Source organism: Pempheris klunzingeri, chromosome 15 (genome assembly GCF_042242105.1).
Source record: "Pempheris klunzingeri isolate RE-2024b chromosome 15, fPemKlu1.hap1, whole genome shotgun sequence".
NCBI classification, from domain to species: domain Eukaryota; kingdom Metazoa; phylum Chordata; class Actinopteri; order Acropomatiformes; family Pempheridae; genus Pempheris; species Pempheris klunzingeri.
The window spans coordinates 13,802,114-13,820,284 of NC_092026.1; the positions used below are offsets into that span (position 1 = coordinate 13,802,114).

Below are 18,171 nucleotides of genomic sequence, written 5' to 3' on the forward strand. Positions count from 1 at the left end.
TTTTTTTAACTGAAAGTCATATGTTCCATACACTGGACATTATGGCTGCCCATTGGTTGACAGTAGGAGGTTCCCTACAGAGCCGTCTCCTTGTTATGGCCTTTTGACTCGCTGTCATAAAAATGCCTTCCATGTATGTGAAGCAGTAGTTGTGATTTGTGTATTAATTATATTTGTCCATACCAATCGATCAATCAATTCGACTATGTACCTGTATAGTTCTCCAATAATCTTTCTGGACAATTTTGTATTGTTCCCTCTGACACTCTGAGGCAAGGAAACTGGAAATGCTAAAAATTCTAAATCATTTCCAGGTTTTAGGGCTCATTCCTGCAGCACGCATTTAATAATGGAGATCAGATTCATAAAGTTTGGTTTTACACCGAATTAATCTGCCAAAGGAGGTTTAACACATTTGTAAAAGTGTTGTAAACTGATTGGCTGATTTAAAGCGTGACACCCAGCGTGTTTACCTGCTTGATACGGAAGAAAGGGTGTGTGTTTATGGAAAATGTAATCTTGATTCTAAGAAATACTGATACTAACACCACTGCAGAAGAGGCAACTAACCATTTTAAGGCCATGGTTCACAATAATGGTATTAATGACTTCAATTCTGACTCACATTACATGAACAATTATGAATCCTGTCATTGTTATTATCCCCCATGTAAACCTTTAATGTGATGATGCATCATTTCAAAGTATCTGTGCATATGTATGTATTCATGTTAAAGGATATTTGATATTGTCCATGATTTTGCTAAATAAATAAAGATAATGCAGCAAACAAATTAACATGATTTTTGTAGTGATCATTAGACACAAGTGGGAGCAGGAGGACACACATTTTTTATGTCCCATCAGAAACAAATGATACTAACAAATGAAAACTACGATTGACAAACTTAGACCACAGTGAGACGTACATTCATGGTTGTGGCTTTGCTGCACGGAGTCATGTAATATATATAGAATATCTTTGCGGAGGCCACTTGCAGAGCAGAGGGACAGTCAGGAAGTGTATCAAAATAGTATATATATGGGGACAGTGGGAGAGCCTGCGAGCCACCCTCCTGAGCAGCAGGTGGCGGTAATGCATCCGACGTGACCGCTGGACGCCAATAGCCATTGTAGCACAAAAAAAAGAATAAGAAAAGAAGAAGAAGAGGAAGAAGAACGCCCATTTTGATCACACTGTCTAGGTAGCGAAGTGTGCAGAAATATCAACAGTCAGAAGAGGACAAAAAGCTGCAATGGACGGGTGAGTGTGTTCATATCGCAGCTGACGCGCCTGGGTGTGCTCCCTACGGCCGTGCGCGTGACACAGGATCCGTATTCCCTCGTGCTCTAATTTAAGACATGCTAGCTCGGTTCGGTGGCGAACCTTGACTCTGTACATTATTAAGACCGTGACGTGAGCTAGCTAACAACACCAAATCCCAGCTCAGAAGGGTTGTACTTCAGTGTCCCCTTGCTTGTAGGGAAACACGCACTTATAGCAGAACGTGGCTTTTTTTTTTTTTAACGTGTCACCTTGGTGTCCAAAAATAACAACTGGTGTAGCAAAAATAACATTTCGGCATATATCGTCCTCTCTGGTGCGCACAATGAATGTGAATGTAGCATTAGCGGCCGTTACATCAGTGTAGCTCCCTCTGAGAGTGAAATGTGTGCGTTCACTGTTTGTATGCTAAATGCTGGTGTATCGGCAGTCATGTCTACTGTAGCAGGCTGTGTTATCACAGAGCCGAAATGATGCTGACCTGTTCACGGTCCTTTGTCTGGAGCTCCGCAGGGCTCCACGCGACCTCTGCCGGCTCATTGTGTCCAGCGTTAGCTGTTAGACTGAGAGAGCAGGTGACTGTAACATTAAGGTTATTATTAAGATTAAATAAGTAATATTTTACTGTGTGTGCAGTGGCCACATTGTGGGAGAATAGAACGTGACGTTATAGAATAACAGAATAATTCCAAAACGCGTTCATTATCAGAATTGTAGTTGTCAGAATAGAAACTCAGTTGATTGAGAATTAGAATAAATGACTCGTGGCAGCAGGTTGGTGGTCGGTTAGCCTCCATGATGATGCTCCTTAGTCAAAGCAGGCTGATAAGATGTTGTTAGTTATTGGAAACAACTCAAGTGGATGCGAATACGGGTGACCCAGTGTCACTTAAATGGCTGCATGGGCTTCTCTGTGCATTAAGAACCAGGGGTCTAGAAATTATTTTACGTTTCTATATTGCATTATTTTTCTGCAACATATTACTGACTTAGTAAAATGCCACAACAATTGTTAATTGTTTAATTGTTAAAGTCTATTCTGTACAGTTTCACTTACTTTGCACACTTCACCTCACACACTGTGACACTTCTCACAAATTTGTACTTTTCAATCTGTACTTTTTCAATTTTGTATTTTAATATTTTGTATTGTTGTGACGACCTCTGTATCGCACTCTGGCACAACAATTTCCTCCGGGATAAATAAAGGCGGTCTTATTCTTATCTTCAGCCAGGTTAAACTCTCAGCAGCGTCAGTCGTCCTTTGCATTTCTTTGAGAATTTGAAATAACGCTACTTTCTCTGTATCCCTTCCATTGGCAGTGATGTTGCAGTTGGTGTAAAGGTAAGCACTTACTTACTATTTTTAAGTATATATAGATTAGATATAGATTTGTGTTAAACATTGTTAGTTGTAAATTGTAAATAAAAGTCATTTGTTTGCTGCTTAATGTGGTAATGAGCAATAACAGAGAGTAAAATGATTTTACTGCAAAGCAGAGGGAGATTATACAGTATAATGATTAGTAATATTACCTCACTCTGCTCATAATAGCAATATTTTTTGAATTTGCCAGAAGTTGAGATGTAAATAAAGGTTTAATTTCTTTTTCCATTTCTCTTGTTTTTCCAGAGAGGCTCAGATGAGCTCAACATGTACTGTAGCAGCCCCAACTCTATGACCAGTAAGTCTTAACCATGGCTGGGTTTGCAAACACAACCCACCATGATTTGAAAATAGTTTTTAGTACACGAGGCAGTCATCAGGAAGTCAAAGTTTGATTGTGATACAGCAGTGGGTCCAGACATGACTGGACCCAGACTGTCTAAGATGTGGAGGACTGAATAACGTGTCTACACAGATGATCGTGAACCCAGGAAATATTAGAATCATCTGTGAAGGGAGCTGAATTAACCTGGTTACTGTTAGTTTTAATTATATTTAGGGTGTGATGTTTATGTAAACTAATATAATTAAAACTAAAACCCATAAGTAGGAGTGTGAATGTACTGTTGTGTATATATACCCTGGACAGGACACAGATCAGAAGTTGAATAAAAATCATTTGGATATGCAAAGACCAAAGGCCATAGGGCTACCGGTGTACTTCTGGCCAAAGGCACCAACATGGTCGGCAATGGACTGGCATGTTGGAAAAAGGCAATGATATTTTTCTGTAGAAACAGGAAAAGAATTGATCACAAAATGAAAAGGTGAATGAATTTTACTTTCTCGATCTGTAAGGTGATAAATTGCACACAGGAGAGTGCAAATAATAATTTCCTTGATTAATTGATGAAGCATTTGGTCTACAAAATGTCATGGAATCTGGGAATGTTTGGCAGTTTTGCTTGAAATATGACTAATACAATGAACTGATTATAACCAGATTATAGAACGATCTGTCGGCAATTTTTACTGTTTAAAGTAGGAAAAGCACGGGTGTTGCTAATAACATTAATAGTGGCTCTGTTCTATTTAAATGCCCTAATAAGTAAGGGATAATGCCTGACGAGGTGTGTCCATTATCAGGATTTAATGGATGGCGTGGAGGCAGAAAACCGTCCAACGTGCAGTGAAGGATGGTTGCCACTGCGGAGTCCATTCATACCTGAATATGGACACCTCGAAGGGCAGTATCCTGCTTATACCATGGTCACTTGCCAAAGAAAAAAATTAGGACCATTCATTCATATTTGAATACGTTTTGCAACCAATATCGAAACTGGAACAACAGAAATGTTGTTTGCTACTCCAGGAAATAGGACGGATCATAGATATGATGTGTTAATGGGAGATATTTCTAGTCCCTTTGCTCATAGATCCCTTTGGCTCAGCTGTTAGCCAGAAAGCTAACGTTATGCTAACAAGAGTCTACATGAATAACGCTGCGTACGGTTGACAAACAGTTAATATCATTTCACAGCAACGGTAGCTTGTTAACTAGCTATGTCCCTTAATCAATAGGAGAACTGATACAAACAAATGAATGGCCATGTGTCGTTCACAGGTTTGCCCCTGTGAACGATGTTCATTAATCTAAACTATTCAAAGGCGTTATCAGAGAGTGATGAGACGCTGGAGGACCACCGTTACACTCACTGTTGGACATAAGATAGCTTGATAAGGTGTTGCAACGAATTGTAAACATGGGCTCTGACTGCGTCCCTGTTGCTATGGTTACTCCAGCTAGCGTATTGATTTAGAACGGTGAGCAGACAGTTTCATCTGATCTACTTGGTAGGTGTCCATTATCACTTACTGACACCACGCAGCCAATCAGAATCAAGTATTCACTCAGACCTTAGTATAAGCCACGATGGTGTGACAGTGAGCCAGCCAGGACCCTAAAACTGAAGCATTCTTTTGAGTATTTACACCTGAGTTCTTCCTGGAAAAAATGCTGATTGCCTCAGCTTTAATTCAGAGTTTTAGTGTCATTGTGTGTGTGTGTGTGTGTGTGTGTGTGTGTGTGTGTGTGTGTGTGTGTGTGTGTGTGTGTGTGTGTGTGTGTGTGTGTGTGTGTGTGTGTGTGTGTGTGTGTGTGTGTGTGTGTGTGTGTGTGTGTGTGTGTGTGTGTGTGTGTGTGTGTGTGTGTGTGTGTCCAAATCTAGCGAACGGCAGTGACAGTAAGAAACAGCGTCTAGATGAATCCCCTCCCTCCAGAGTTCTTCACATCAGGAAACTTCCCAATGAGGTGTCAGAGACTGAAGTCATCGCTCTGGGGCTGCCCTTTGGAAAGGTCACCAATATACTAATGCTGAAGGGGAAAAACCAGGTAAACTAGACCAGAATCACCCAATAATATGGGCTGAAGATGAAACAACTAGTCATATTCAAGCGCAACTGAATGACATTGTTCTTTTCTAAACCAGAAAAAGACAGTTACACATTGTCACACATTGTACTGTGTTCTTCCAGGCATTTCTGGAGTTAGGTACAGAGGAAGCAGCTATTACTATGGTGAACTACTACACAGCTGTCACGCCACAGGTCTGAAATGCATTCAGAGTCCATTCATGTTGCAGATTATTAATGGGTTATGCTCTTGTTATAAGTGGTATTAACAGAATTGCATGTTGTATGGATCTCATTTAATTTAGGTCAGAAATACCCCTGTCTTCATTCAGTACTCCAACCATAAGGAACTGAAAACAGACTCTGCTCTGAACCAGGTATATGCATACTGCACACTGCATATTTGTGCACTAAACATTATCCTTCAACCAAACAAGGGTTAGACTGATGTAGGACTTGGTGCCTTTCCCCCCCATGATTGTACTTTCTTCCCTCTCCACCCAGAGGGCTCAGGCAGTATTGCAGGCAGTGTCAGCAGTTCAGGATGGGAGCTCTCCGTCCTCTGACCCTGGAGTGTTGGACCTAGCTCCACCCCCCAGCCCTGTCCTGCGAATTATCATTGACAACATGTTTTATCCTGTGACACTGGATGTTCTACAACAGGTAAAACTTGAACACATTGTTTGACCAGCCATTCAGATCGGTACACACAACTATAGTCAATTTTATATTTTGTTTGGACAGTTTAGACCTTCTTGGTAGAAGAAAGAGCAGCAAAAAAGTGCCTGGAGAAGAGAAAAAAGAAATCAGCATTAGATGGATGATTATACCCTCTCAAACTGAGATGGAGGCCTTTCAAAAGCCCATTTTGGTTGACCTCTAATTGATAATGATTGTGTGCCTGTATAGCTTTAAGCTAGAATGATAAAAATACATGTAGCTATTAAAGGTTTGGTCCTGTTTCTGTGTTCTTTATGAATTCTCTGATTCTTCCAGATCTTCAGTAAGTTTGGGACTGTGATGAAGATTATAACCTTCACCAAGAACAACCAGTTTCAGGCTCTTCTGCAGTTCAGCGACCCCGTCAATGCACAGCAAGCTAAACTGGTAGGATGGCATACATATGAAAGTTATGGCCGTTAAATCAACGACCAATAGAAAATTGTCTGCTGTGGTTGTGTTGTGATGCTTTGACAGTATTGGCCTCTAAAATCCAGTAGAAATAATAAAAGCATAAAGCAGGTTAAATGTCAAATGCTGTTAAAACACTATTGTGATTCTTTCTCCCTCTTTCTGTCCTTCTCCTTCAGTCTTTGGACGGGCAGAACATCTATAATTCATGCTGCACTCTGCGGATAGACTTCAGTAAACTAGTCAACCTCAACGTCAAATACAACAATGATAAGAGTCGAGACTACACCAGACCTGACCTTCCCACTGGAGACGGAGAGTCAGGCAACAAAGATCATTCTTTATTGGGTACATGCACGGCCACCCTCATCCGTCTGTACCACATACATTCATTATTACCGGCACAATACTTCAGTCACACCTGTGGTCCCAATCATGTAGTGAAGTGAAAGAAAGGGTCATTGCCACTAGTGCTGATCAGTCACACTGGAGGCAGTAAATGTGAAGCCAGTGGCAGGTTTACTGAGAAAGATGCACTTCTATGGCTCAGCACCATTTTGACAAATACATTTTCACCCATTGTGCTCCATTGGCACAGTTTCACAATAGCTTCTAATGGGGCAGTGTTAAACCAGTTCAGTTATTGTATAGCAGTACATTTGTACGTGGCACTCATCATGGCATCTGCCTGCTCTGGCTAGGCAACACAACTAATGGAGTTGTGGTGAGTGTGTGTGTGGTGGGGGGGCTCATCCGCCTCCTCCAGGCTGCCCGTAGGTTATCAGTCTCTCTCCTTGAACCCAGTGATTTTTTTTTTTTTTTTTTTTTTTTTTTCACTCCGGTCCACAAATCCCTCATGTCGTTCTGCTGGAGTTTGGCCTCCAGCTTCCTCCTCCTTCAGCTTTTCCCTCAGGTCATGCTGTATCCTTCTCAGCTCCTCCCGGTCTCCAGACCTTGGGCTTGCTTCTTTCTGTTGAGAAGAGCTTCCAGGTCACTTGTGATCCACGGTTTGTTTTTTGCAAAACACAGCACAGTCCAGGCTGGTAAAATGGTGTCTTCACACAATTTAAAAAATGCACACCCCAGTCTGTGGACTCAAAGCAGGACTCCTGCAGTGCCTCACTGGCTTCTTGCGTCCACCTCCCCACAGTCCGTGTGGCCACAGGCTGCCGTTGAACTAGGGGGTGTATCAGCAGGACTAGGTTGTTATCACATCTGCCCAGGGGTGGAAGGGCAGTGACACTGTATGCTTCCTTAACATCAGCATACAGGACGTCCAACATTTCATTTTCTCGTGTTGCACTTAACATGCTGATAAAACGTTGGAAGTGTTTTGTCCATTGTAACATGATTAAAGTCCCCAGTAATGGTTACAAAGGCTTTAGGATGTTTTGTTTTCAATTTTGCAACAGTAGAGTGAAGGGCATCACTCGCAGCCTCTGCATCAGCTGATGGTGGCATGTAACAATGGTTACAGTAACAGTTTCTTGGCTACATTTCTTGGAAATAATGGCAACACCACGGAATGCAATATTTAGGATTTAAAAGAATTAACAGCAATACTCAATCTGAAATCGCCTACTTGTATTTTTTTTGCATTTTGAAAAATGTTAGTATGCTTATTAGCATATTAGTATGCTTTCAGATTGTGGTTTTAGATAACATTGTTACATCGTCTGTCCGGAGCCGGATCATTAGTTGAACTGATTTTCAGTTAGTTTCTGGCACCAAGGCTATAAAGCCAGGACATGTGTGTATAGTTTTAGATAAACATGTGACATATTGACAATATTTACTCACTGTGATATAATGTGCTATGTTAGATGAGTGTTTCATGGTCTAAATCTAGTTGTCATTGTTTTGTAGGTACGCCATCTGGAGCACTAGCTTCCTACTCTAGTGGAGGAGGCTACTCATCTTCTCTCTCCCTCTCACAGGGCGGAGGTATCTATCCTTTCTTTTTTTTCTTGATTCTATCTATTCATCACTCTTAGAAAGTGGATGGGTAGAATGCCGTTTTCCCTATTATATGTTTATTGTATTTTTCTCTCCTTGTCCTCTGGAAGCCTGAATGTAATGAGATACTTTGATCAGATGTCGTCAGAGTTTTTTTTCTCTCGTGTGGAATTGAAAAAATATTTAGTATTGGCCAAAAAACAGCTGATGACTGTTTTAGTTCCTCACAATCCTGTGTTAGCTGAAGCATAAGGATGGAGAGGAAGAGGAAGAGGAAGAGAGAGAGTAGCCCAGTGCATCATGGGAAGTCCCCCAGCAGTCTAAGCCTAACTAGGGGCCTGAGCCAGCCCTAAACTATAAGCTTTATCAACAAAATAAAAACCATGGCTTCTACATTACAGCAGGGCCGGCTCTAGGCATAGGCCATATAGGCGGTCGGCTAGAGCGCCGGCTGCTGGAGGGGCGCTGCTGCAAGCCGGTAATAATTTGCATCCTATGCAACAGAAGGTTGCATAGGTTTTTGCAAAACAACTATGAAAAACTCTTTTAGCTCTTTAGCTTGAAGGTCAGTGATGCTTAAGCATTTAGCATACTACCATGGCATTAAGGGCATTACCATCCTTATGTTTTTTTTCATTCTAATGTAGCACTCCGGGGGAATTGTTAAACAGAGTAGTATTTCTTACTTTTCCTATTAAGTCTGTCATTTCTAATCTATTAAATATTTTGAAGAAGCAGTATTAGTCTTGATGGAAGTTCATGTCATTTATTAATATACTTTTCGGCTGTCGTATTACATGAATGATTCTGGCCTGTTTATTGCCTTGTGCTTTCCTTACAGGAGCCATTAGTCCACTGAGTGCTGCGGCAGCGGCGGCAGCAGCTGCAGGTCGTGTTGCTCTGTCTGGGTCTGGAGTGTCAGGAGTCCTGTTGGCGTCCAACCTAAATGAAGAGGTACACTAACCATAAGCACAACTGTTGATGAGTATTTTCTAAATAGTTGATATGAGTGATGCAGAGTTTGCAGACACTTTTCAATGATTTTTTTCCGAGTTGATAGTAATGTGAATTCCTGTGCGGACAAACAGTTGTATGTGTGTGCTTAACCCACTTTAGAGCATGATTTATTATGCATCTGTCACATCAACGTAGTTTGTCTAGTTACTAGACAAACTACATTTATTTTTATACTAGACTCTAGTATAATTACAATAGATTTAAAGTCATGGGGTGACTGTCATCTGAAACTATAAGATCTTAAGATCTTATCTTAACTATTGATATTCTTTCCTAACTGCGCTCAGAAAACCCACACAGGACAAACATTTTATTACAAGCCGCTACATACTACACATCCTTTTGGAACATGGCCAGCAGTAGACATCGGCCTGGCTTTGAGGAGCTCTGTCAGACATTTCTAGAAGACTGCCATCACTGTTGTGAATTGTATCCGGCTGAACTTAAGCAGCTCTTTGTATCTGTACGTAGCAAAATGTCTACAAAATCCTGATAGTATTTGCTTACTTACAAATGCATGACTACCTTGTGAATCACCTGGTGGGTGTGTATTGTGTTGAGTGTGGGTGTGTGTATAGATTCCCCAGATTGATTTTTGTTCACCATGGATCAACACAGGTCCTAAACTTTATTGTGTTGAAGGATTGCTACAGCTACTTAATGTTTGAGCACATTATTTCGCGGTATGAAATGCTGAGCCATCTGTTGTGTTCTTGAAGCCTCGTGGTTTTCCCTAAACCGAATTTTACGTGCTTCCAAACTTTTCTCTCAGATTTTTGTTTCTTCTGTCTATTTTCAGTTTATCCTCTAATCGTAAATGTGCATCTGTATCTATCCCTACAGTATCTGTTTCTTTGTGTACCATCTCTCTATCAGTCCTCCTCTGTCTGTCTTTGTCTCTGCCATAGTGGAGTGGTGGTCTTCACCTGTGCCCCATTCTGGTAAAGTTTTGGTGCAGCAGCTATGTCCTGGCTGTTTGCTGCTCTCAAGTGGACGGATCCACTTGAGAGCAGCAGCTCCTGTGCAACACAATCCAGTGGCTATGTAGTGGTTGAGCGTGGTCATTCCTCATGTTGCGAGTGCCGAACCCACGGGATTGCTTTTCAGTCATTTATTCATCCTTTCTCAACTGTCTCATCAAATGGACCTACTAACGCCTGTGGTCAGATTTCACTAATTTTATGCAACACAACCTAACCTAAACAGCAACAGAAACCCCAGAGACTTCCATTTATCACCGCTAATTTCCAGCTTGCTGAAGCAGTAGATAAGTGGGCAAGACCCACCCGAAAAGTTAATACTGGTAAAGTTAATACTGGTAAAATATCTGCCAGTGATGATGTGATATCATGTCCTTTTATTTCCAGCGAGTTGGTTGAATACCTGCAAGTGTTCCAAGTGTCACCCCAACCTCTTTGAGTGGAAATGAACAGTGGCATTTCCTAGTTTTGCACAGGTGTTGAATCACTAAGAATCTAGGCTGTCCATCTCCAAGCTAACTGCTTCACAGTGACAAACAGGTGAAGAGTCTTTCTGCATTAGAGTAGACAGTTGCATTCTTCATACACAGTTCCTCCACACATGACTCTGTCAGTCTAACCTGCCAGTCATAAATGCTACTTCCAGTTACGTGTGATGTGGTTGGTCATCTGCTTCATGGTACTGCCCCTTATGGTTTGATATCTCCTGCCACTCACTTATTTCTTTCATGCTTTATTAATTTTTCCATCTTTAGATTTATCATTTTATACCTCCCTCACATCCTTTCCTTTCCTCACTGATAAATGCATCCAACAGGGTGTGTGTGAGTATGTGTGTGTTAGTGTGTGTGTGTGTGGAATCGAACCAGCAATCATTCAGACTCCGTTGATGTTCCACTGATGCTCTGTTTACTGACCTCTGCTTTGGTTTTTGTCCTCCTCTCCTCCTTTCTCCCTTCCCCGCCTCCTTTCTTCCCTCCTCTGCTCCTTCCTCCACACATTTATTTTCTTTCCATTTTGCCCTACATCCTTTAATGTTGTGCACTTAAACCCTATTCCCTCTCATGTACATTTACCCCATTTTTTTTAAAAAACCTCCTATTCCTCTCTTCACCCTCTTTACTATTCTAAATCTGGTCTAACCCAACTTTTGGGTTTGCCGATTTGACCCCCCCTCCCCGTGCCCTCCATCTTTGCTCCACCCGGCATCATCATGGAAACCACCACCTCCCCCCTCGTCCAACGTTGGGCGGTCTGATCTCTACCTTCGTCTCTCCTCTTCCTCCTCCTCTGCTCCTCCTCTTCCTGTTCTCTGCTCTGCGGTCTCTCTCTCTCTAAAGATGGTCACGCCTCAAAGTCTCTTTACCCTCTTCGGTATGTTCAACCTCTACTATTCTATCTGTATATCTCTCTCTGTTAATCCAATTTTGTTCACTTTCTTCAGTGATGTCGTGGACATGCAATTCCTGTATAACTTTCTGTACCTCCAAACCTCCCTCTGTCATATTGTACACTACAAAGTTAAGTCTTCCTCTCTCTCTCGTAGTAGTAATAGAGTGTCTGTTTGGTCAGCTTTTCTCTTAACTGATGAGAACAAAGATGTTCTGTGCAAAAATCTATCCTGAAGTTTATATGATGCTTCAACAGACTCAGGTTCCTCATGTCGAGGACAAACTAAAACTGTACTTGGCCACATATCCTTCAACAACACCACCGTGTGAGTGGACTGTCTGCTACAGGTTTTTGGAGTAATTTACTATATAAAATAATACTATACTGAAATGTCATCCTAGAGTTTCTATGTTTAATCCCTTGTTAACAACACTGGAGCCTAAAATCTATCAGGGATTGTTTAGTGTACAGTCTATCTTCTCACCTCATTATTGGTTACGGTGATCACAATTGGCCATTGCACCCACTGAGACTCATTCTAGCTCATTCTCATTCTCTTTTTAGTCTTTTTCTTTCTAGATTTTGTTTTAATCGAGGTCAGTCACAGCTCACCTTCTCTTCTTGTTGTATTCTATAGTTTTGCAGCTGTAATTAGCTGCTGCTCAGTCATCTAAACAAGGCTCACGTTAGACTGTCAACCAGCCAAGCAATAATACGTTTGTGTCACTGGACAGGATTTGGCTTCTACCGGAACATCGCCAGTCTTTTCATAAAGTGTAAAATGATCTGCCCCAAAAGAACTTCAGTATTTTTGATCTTCTTTCTGCATTTATTGTACATGTTTCTTAGATTAGTGCATGTCTTTTGAAAGGTGACTTTTTTCACTGTCCATTTATGGTTCTACACTTTTAACTACCGATCTTCAAGCTGGATTTCTGCCAAAACGTTTCGGGTGAATGCCATTGATTAAACTCAGCTGAGGTGTCCGACGTCTCTCACTGGTTGACAGTCATCACATAAAACCACTCGGTTACACAGAAGCATTTGATTGAGTTTCTAGAGGAAGTCAAATGGGAAGACTCCATCTTTTCTTTTCATTTGTCTTTCTTACACTAACCTTATCTCTTCCACCCTTCACACCTCTCCTTCTTTTATCTTTGTTGGCTCCACCTCTCCTGCTCTGTCTGTTCTGTCCTCCTCTTCATCTTGTACTCCACCTTGCTCTCCCTTTTCCACTCTTGGGATGCCTCTTGCTCGCTCTTTCTCTCCCTCTCTCGCTCTCTCTGTCCCTTCAGGAGTCTATGGTGATGTCCAGAGGGTGAAGATCCTCTACAATAAAAAGGACAGTGCTCTGATACAGTTATCCGATGGCAACCAGGCTCAGCTGGGTCAGTTTTTATGGAATATCGGTCACTAGTAATTGACTGCCAAAGATTAATCTTTATTTATTAAATGCTGAAATGAATGTTTAAGTCCTTAAGGCCCACTGCTTCAGGTATTTTTCAAGTGTGACATTTTGAAAGGTATGTCCCTAACAATGAAAGTCAAAGTGAGGCTTTGAGTGGCCAAGTGGTGCAAATTCATAACGACAGGAACGCACCATGTCTTCTCCAGCTTTTTTGATACTATTTCATCAGTTTGTGTTCAGCCTAAGTATATTGTGAAATAAAGATTACACATTGACATGTCTCAAAACCATACACATTTGTTAAGTCCAATCCAATTGACAATGTTTGAATGGTTTTCTCTTTAAACTATTGTAGCATTTCTCTCTTTCTGTACACTACTGAAGAACAATTTCATCAATGTAAAATTGGCATATCCTGCTGATAAGCTGTGTCAGTAATTGTGGAAATTGCTGTCAGACTTTTAGACTCATTACTTGCCCATATTCTCTGTTTTTCCTCACCTGTAGCAATGAGCCACTTGAATGGTCAAAAGGTGTTTGGTAAAGTGATGAGAGTGACTCTGTCCAAACACCAAACCGTGGCTTTGCCCAGAGAAGGACTGGATGACCAACTTCTAACTAAAGGTAAGAGGTCATCTGTGTCCTGGAAGGGAACTTTTCAATGTTTTTAAATTGCCTGCTGTGCATTAAGTTGTGATGCGCCTGCAGAATTGTTGAGCAAACGACAGTGTCCGCAGCCACAGGTCTGTGACGAGTCTTAAATAGCCTCCAGTCATATTCTAAAAACACATTTCAATTCTTGTCGGACAGATTTTTCTGGTTCGCCACTCCATCGCTTTAAAAAGCCAGGATCCAAAAACTTTCAGAACATCTTTCCTCCCTCTGCAACACTTCATCTCTCCAATATCAGGTAGTACAGCCGCTACACATACTAGTGAAATGACAGGAAAATGGTTTACTCAATGCTCAATAAGGCTTCATGCAACTTTGCTCCAATTGTGTGTTTCTGCATGTCCAGGGAAGGAGTTGGAGAAGATGATCTACGTCTTCTGTTTTCTAACAGTGGAGGAACCGTCAAGGCCTTCAAGTTCTTCCAGTAAGAAGGACTTCAATATGAAGCTCTTTACGACACCATCATTATATTATATTTGTGTTTTTTACATAACATATTAGTGACTTGTTGTCTCTGACCTACAAAGTAAACAGTGCCAGAAACGTGAGCAGTAAGATTCAAATGTTTTTGCTCTTTCCTCATCAGGGACCGTAAGATGTCTTTGATCCAGATGACGTCAGTAGAAGAGGCAATCCAGGCTCTACTGGACCTCCACAACTATGACATGGGAGGGAATCACCATCTTAAAGTTTCCTTTTCAAAGTCTACCATCTAACTCTCACATCCGATTGCTACACCCTAAGGTCTATGATGAGCGGGAAAGTCACTACCATTTGTCTTTTCAACATTTTTCACTTTCCTCAAACCTTTAATTTGCCTTTACTGTTAAAGTAGCACAATATTTTTATCACTGAAATTTGCTTCAATGTCCAAAGCATAAAATTCAAGCAAAACAGCAAAGAATATTTCCTTGACCAGTAGAAGCCGCACATATGTAAATCCCAGCTTTGACTCCTGCTTTGACCCATATGATACCTTACAGGGGACATATTATGCAAAATGCACTTTTTAATGTCTTTTCAACATAAATATGTGCCCCTGGTGTGGCTAACGATGACCAAAGGCATCATCTATTTTTCCTCCTCCCTTTGTTCACTAAAAGTGTGTGAAAACAGTCTGTTTAGATTTGGCTCCGCTTGGGACATCACTCGCGAGGATATTTTGAACATGTGACCTCCTTCAGCCCCCCCCCTGCTGACTCACAGTCCCACCCATCATCCACCTAGCTACGTGGCCAACGCTAGCTCTGGTAATAAAATGTTGAAGGTACGAGCAAAGCACGCAAACCGTGCTGCTGTTGGCTGGAAAAACCCCACACAGCTTTTCCTCCCACCGTCTGTGCAAGTGAAGACGCACATTTACTTTATTCTGGATGAAGTTTTGAAAGCAATGTTCCCACGATTGCAAAATATGAATTTGTGTGTTTACGATTTTATTTTACGTGGCACTGTTTTCTGAACAAGAGCCGGTAGCAGCTTATGGAGGGATCAGTACCGACTGTCAGTGACCCAACTTCAGACTTACTTACAGGAGGCTGTAAGCGTATTCTGATTAGACCCTGAATGAACCTGAAAATGCCTCGTTTAAAGTGCAACAAAAAACAAAGTGGTTTAACTGCTCACCTTGCTGCAGCGATGTGCACCAGGGTGAGACATTACACTGTTGCATCACAGTTGGGTGTGGTTACAGGTGCAACAAAGCACAGCTCTGACCACAGCCATTAGTGATGCTGGTGTTGAAAGAGATTTGAAACACTGTTTTTTAGCCTATTACACTTCAGATAGTGTTTTTTGTTTAATTTTTTAATTTGTCATTTTTACCGCCCAACCAAGCTGTCAGAGAGGCAGTAGTTTCTTTTCCCTTGGATTTTCTGTTGAGGTTTGAAGCTCCTGTAATTAATAGGGTTGTCACAATTTCCATTCTAAATCAAAAATTGATCGAAATGAGCTTTCAAATTCATCAAAATCAACTTTATTTTCTTTTGCTTCGCCCCTACCTACTTGCATGACTCCAAAGAAACGACAGTGTAGCAGCCTGCAGCTGCACCTCTGGGGACACCATGGCCAGAATCCTAGCTGAAACAACAGAAAAAACAGAAATGGGAAATTCAGGCTCCGTTAGTGGCCGACGGCTGCTCAGCCTCCACTGGTCACGCGGGAAGTTTGGAAGAAGGGAACAGTTCTGATTATCTCGCAACGAGCCAAAGAGTGTGCCATTTGTAATTTTACCAGTCAACAGTCCTCACAGATCCTCCGCTCTGTAAATCCACCAGCAAACCACCAGCTTCTAGACCGTCCATCCCCAGAGGCCCACTGCAGCGCACAAGCTGGATTATGGACATAACTCCAGTCTTCCTGGAGCTTCACTAGACCTGTGTAGGAGTAGACTGGGTTGTCCCATAGGATTAAAATGTGAGTATTGCTTGCTCTCATCATCTGTAATGTAAATATGGCCAGTTTTCCATGGCTGCAGCCCCACATTTACTTTGGAGACATTTCAGCAACATGCATGAAAACACCTTGTAGTTTTGACAGAGTTGCTGCACTACACAGAATCATTCAATGTGTAGCTTAAATACCACACCTAACTCAATTCGGAGGACCCTGTAAATCCTCAAAGAAAATAGAATAAACTATTGTTATGCACTGTGGTGCAATTTCTAAATTTCAAAAGGCAGCTTTCCTTAACTAGCATACTATTCCCACAGCTGAACAATCACCTTGAAGCTGTTGGTACATGATTTGATGAGAAGTTCATCACACCTCTTCTATGGGGAGGTGATGGTGTTTGTTGAGGACAATTGAATACCCTTGATATTTCCTTTACTGAATAACATGGAATGTGTGGACATGATAGTGGGGATCCAAAGGTGATGCTTTCCTTGAAGAATAGACCCACCTGTAATGTTCCTGATTAATCCCATCCCAGTCTTTTAAAAACCATTGCTGTGAGTGAGTGGATAACCGCGTGCGCGCACGCACACACACACACACACACAGGATGCATGCTAATGTCTATTTAGACAAGGTGTCAGCGTGTGATTCTGGTCTGGATCTCCGATTTTGGTAGGAGACTTGTTGGGACCAAAGTACATGTGCCTTCTGTGGTCTGATTTGATCCTTTGTGTTTTTACTGATATCTGTCAATCTTGTGTTGTAAACCTGTAGAAACAGATTACTCTGTGAACTGTTCTGAAGTAGAAGTCTTCTGTTTGTCAGACAACGTGAGTTTATTTATCAAGCAGAGATGCACAGAAAACAGGGTCGCTGTTTCAACTGAGGTCATCTCCAAGGTTGGTTTTATCCAAGCTCATCTCTGGGTCTTACTTACTGCAGTAGGGGGAAAAAAAAAGGTTTTCTTTTTAGGAGATTGTTGTAAATGTTACTTGAGTTGACTTTCTTATGTGGTAAGATTTCAGTTTAGCCCAAATTAAACATGTCTTTTCTACCAACAAACAAAGTAAAATTGTGTGTGTTTGTGTGTGTTCTAACGAGGTTCAGGCTTCTTCTCTCATCTGTATCTTACCTGACAATAAACTCCTCTCACTCTGTTCAGTTCTGTCTCTCTGCTTTCTCTTCATTCTCTCCACTTTCCCCTCTTTGATCTGTTCTACCTTTTGTTTCTGCCGAGACATGAAAGCAGACGGCACATACACATCGCGACCACGGGATCACACTCACTCCTCAGCTGATCTGCTCTGCTCCTGCCTGACGGCTTCAAAAAAAACAATGAGACCATCACATCTTTGCTCTGTCTGGACCTACAGCTTTGCAGCGCCTCCACACGGCTGTTGCCTCAGTTACTGTGATGTGGTTAGGATGGATGAGGAACATCTGTGTGAGTGTGAACCTGCAGCAGGGAAAGTAGTATAGGAAGCCGTAAAGGGATGGCTTACATTTTCAGATCTAATCAAATCATTTGTCTGTTATGACTTCTTCACTAATGAAGAGAGTGACAGAGTAAATACAGTCTAATAGACTGATTCATTATCAGGTCAGACTGGAGCTGCTGAAACCTCTGCAGCTGCCCAGACTGGTTTATGATCCACCTTTATAACGTGTGAAGGCAGTGATTAGCAGGCCTGACACCCTGAACAGGGCGGTGTAGTCAGGACTGAATAGCTCCAAAGGCACATTAGATTCAAGCACAGAGACTCCAGAGACAAACATCATTTTTTTTCAGTGCAAAGGATGAAATGAAAATGGAGCCTCATTCTGTTTTTTGACTTCAGTTTATTCTGGAGGGTACGCAGACCTTAACAGACCCTTTTCACAGCAGACATTTAGGCGTAGGTCAGAAAAGCGTGTGTAATTAATACCTCATGCTGCTCACGTGGGGATTCTTGAATCCTTAATGTTGAATTCCTGAATCGTTGGGTCTCTCTCTAGTTAAAGAGTTTGGTCTAGACCGGCTCTTTATGGAAAGCGTCTTGAGATAACGCGGTTATGAATTGGCGCTCTATAAATAAAGATAAAAGATTATTAGATTTAGAGGCTAGTCTCAGGCAGAAATCTATAATGAGTACTTTTG

General features: G+C 41.6%; 1 protein-coding gene across 1 annotated transcript; it reads left to right on the top strand.

The window, feature by feature from the left end:
* The first annotated feature begins 1,193 nt into the window (after window positions 1-1,193).
* Window positions 1,194-17,094, top strand: LOC139214204 (polypyrimidine tract-binding protein 2-like). The gene is made up of 17 exons (XM_070844971.1): window positions 1,194-1,264; window positions 2,609-2,630; window positions 2,919-2,970; window positions 4,901-5,064; window positions 5,208-5,279; window positions 5,390-5,461; window positions 5,589-5,747; window positions 6,081-6,191; window positions 6,395-6,563; window positions 8,082-8,159; window positions 9,013-9,125; window positions 11,509-11,542; window positions 12,856-12,948; window positions 13,476-13,592; window positions 13,779-13,878; window positions 13,987-14,064; window positions 14,227-17,094. The coding sequence occupies exons 1-17, from the start codon at window positions 1,257-1,259 to the stop codon at window positions 14,354-14,356; spliced, it is 1,572 nt and encodes a 523-aa protein (XP_070701072.1). The 5' UTR covers window positions 1,194-1,256; the 3' UTR covers window positions 14,357-17,094.
* The last annotated feature ends 1,077 nt before the right edge of the window (window positions 17,095-18,171 follow it).

What these genes read in the sequence shown, in the direction of transcription:
- LOC139214204 (XM_070844971.1), top strand. An exon ending in ATGTTGCAGTTGGTGTAAAG is followed by an intron (nt 2,631 to 2,918) that starts GTAAGCACTTAC and finishes TTGTTTTTCCAG; the next exon opens with AGAGGCTCAGATGAGCTCAA. An exon ending in AAGTCTCTTTACCCTCTTCG is followed by an intron (nt 11,543 to 12,855) that starts GTATGTTCAACC and finishes CTGTCCCTTCAG; the next exon opens with GAGTCTATGGTGATGTCCAG.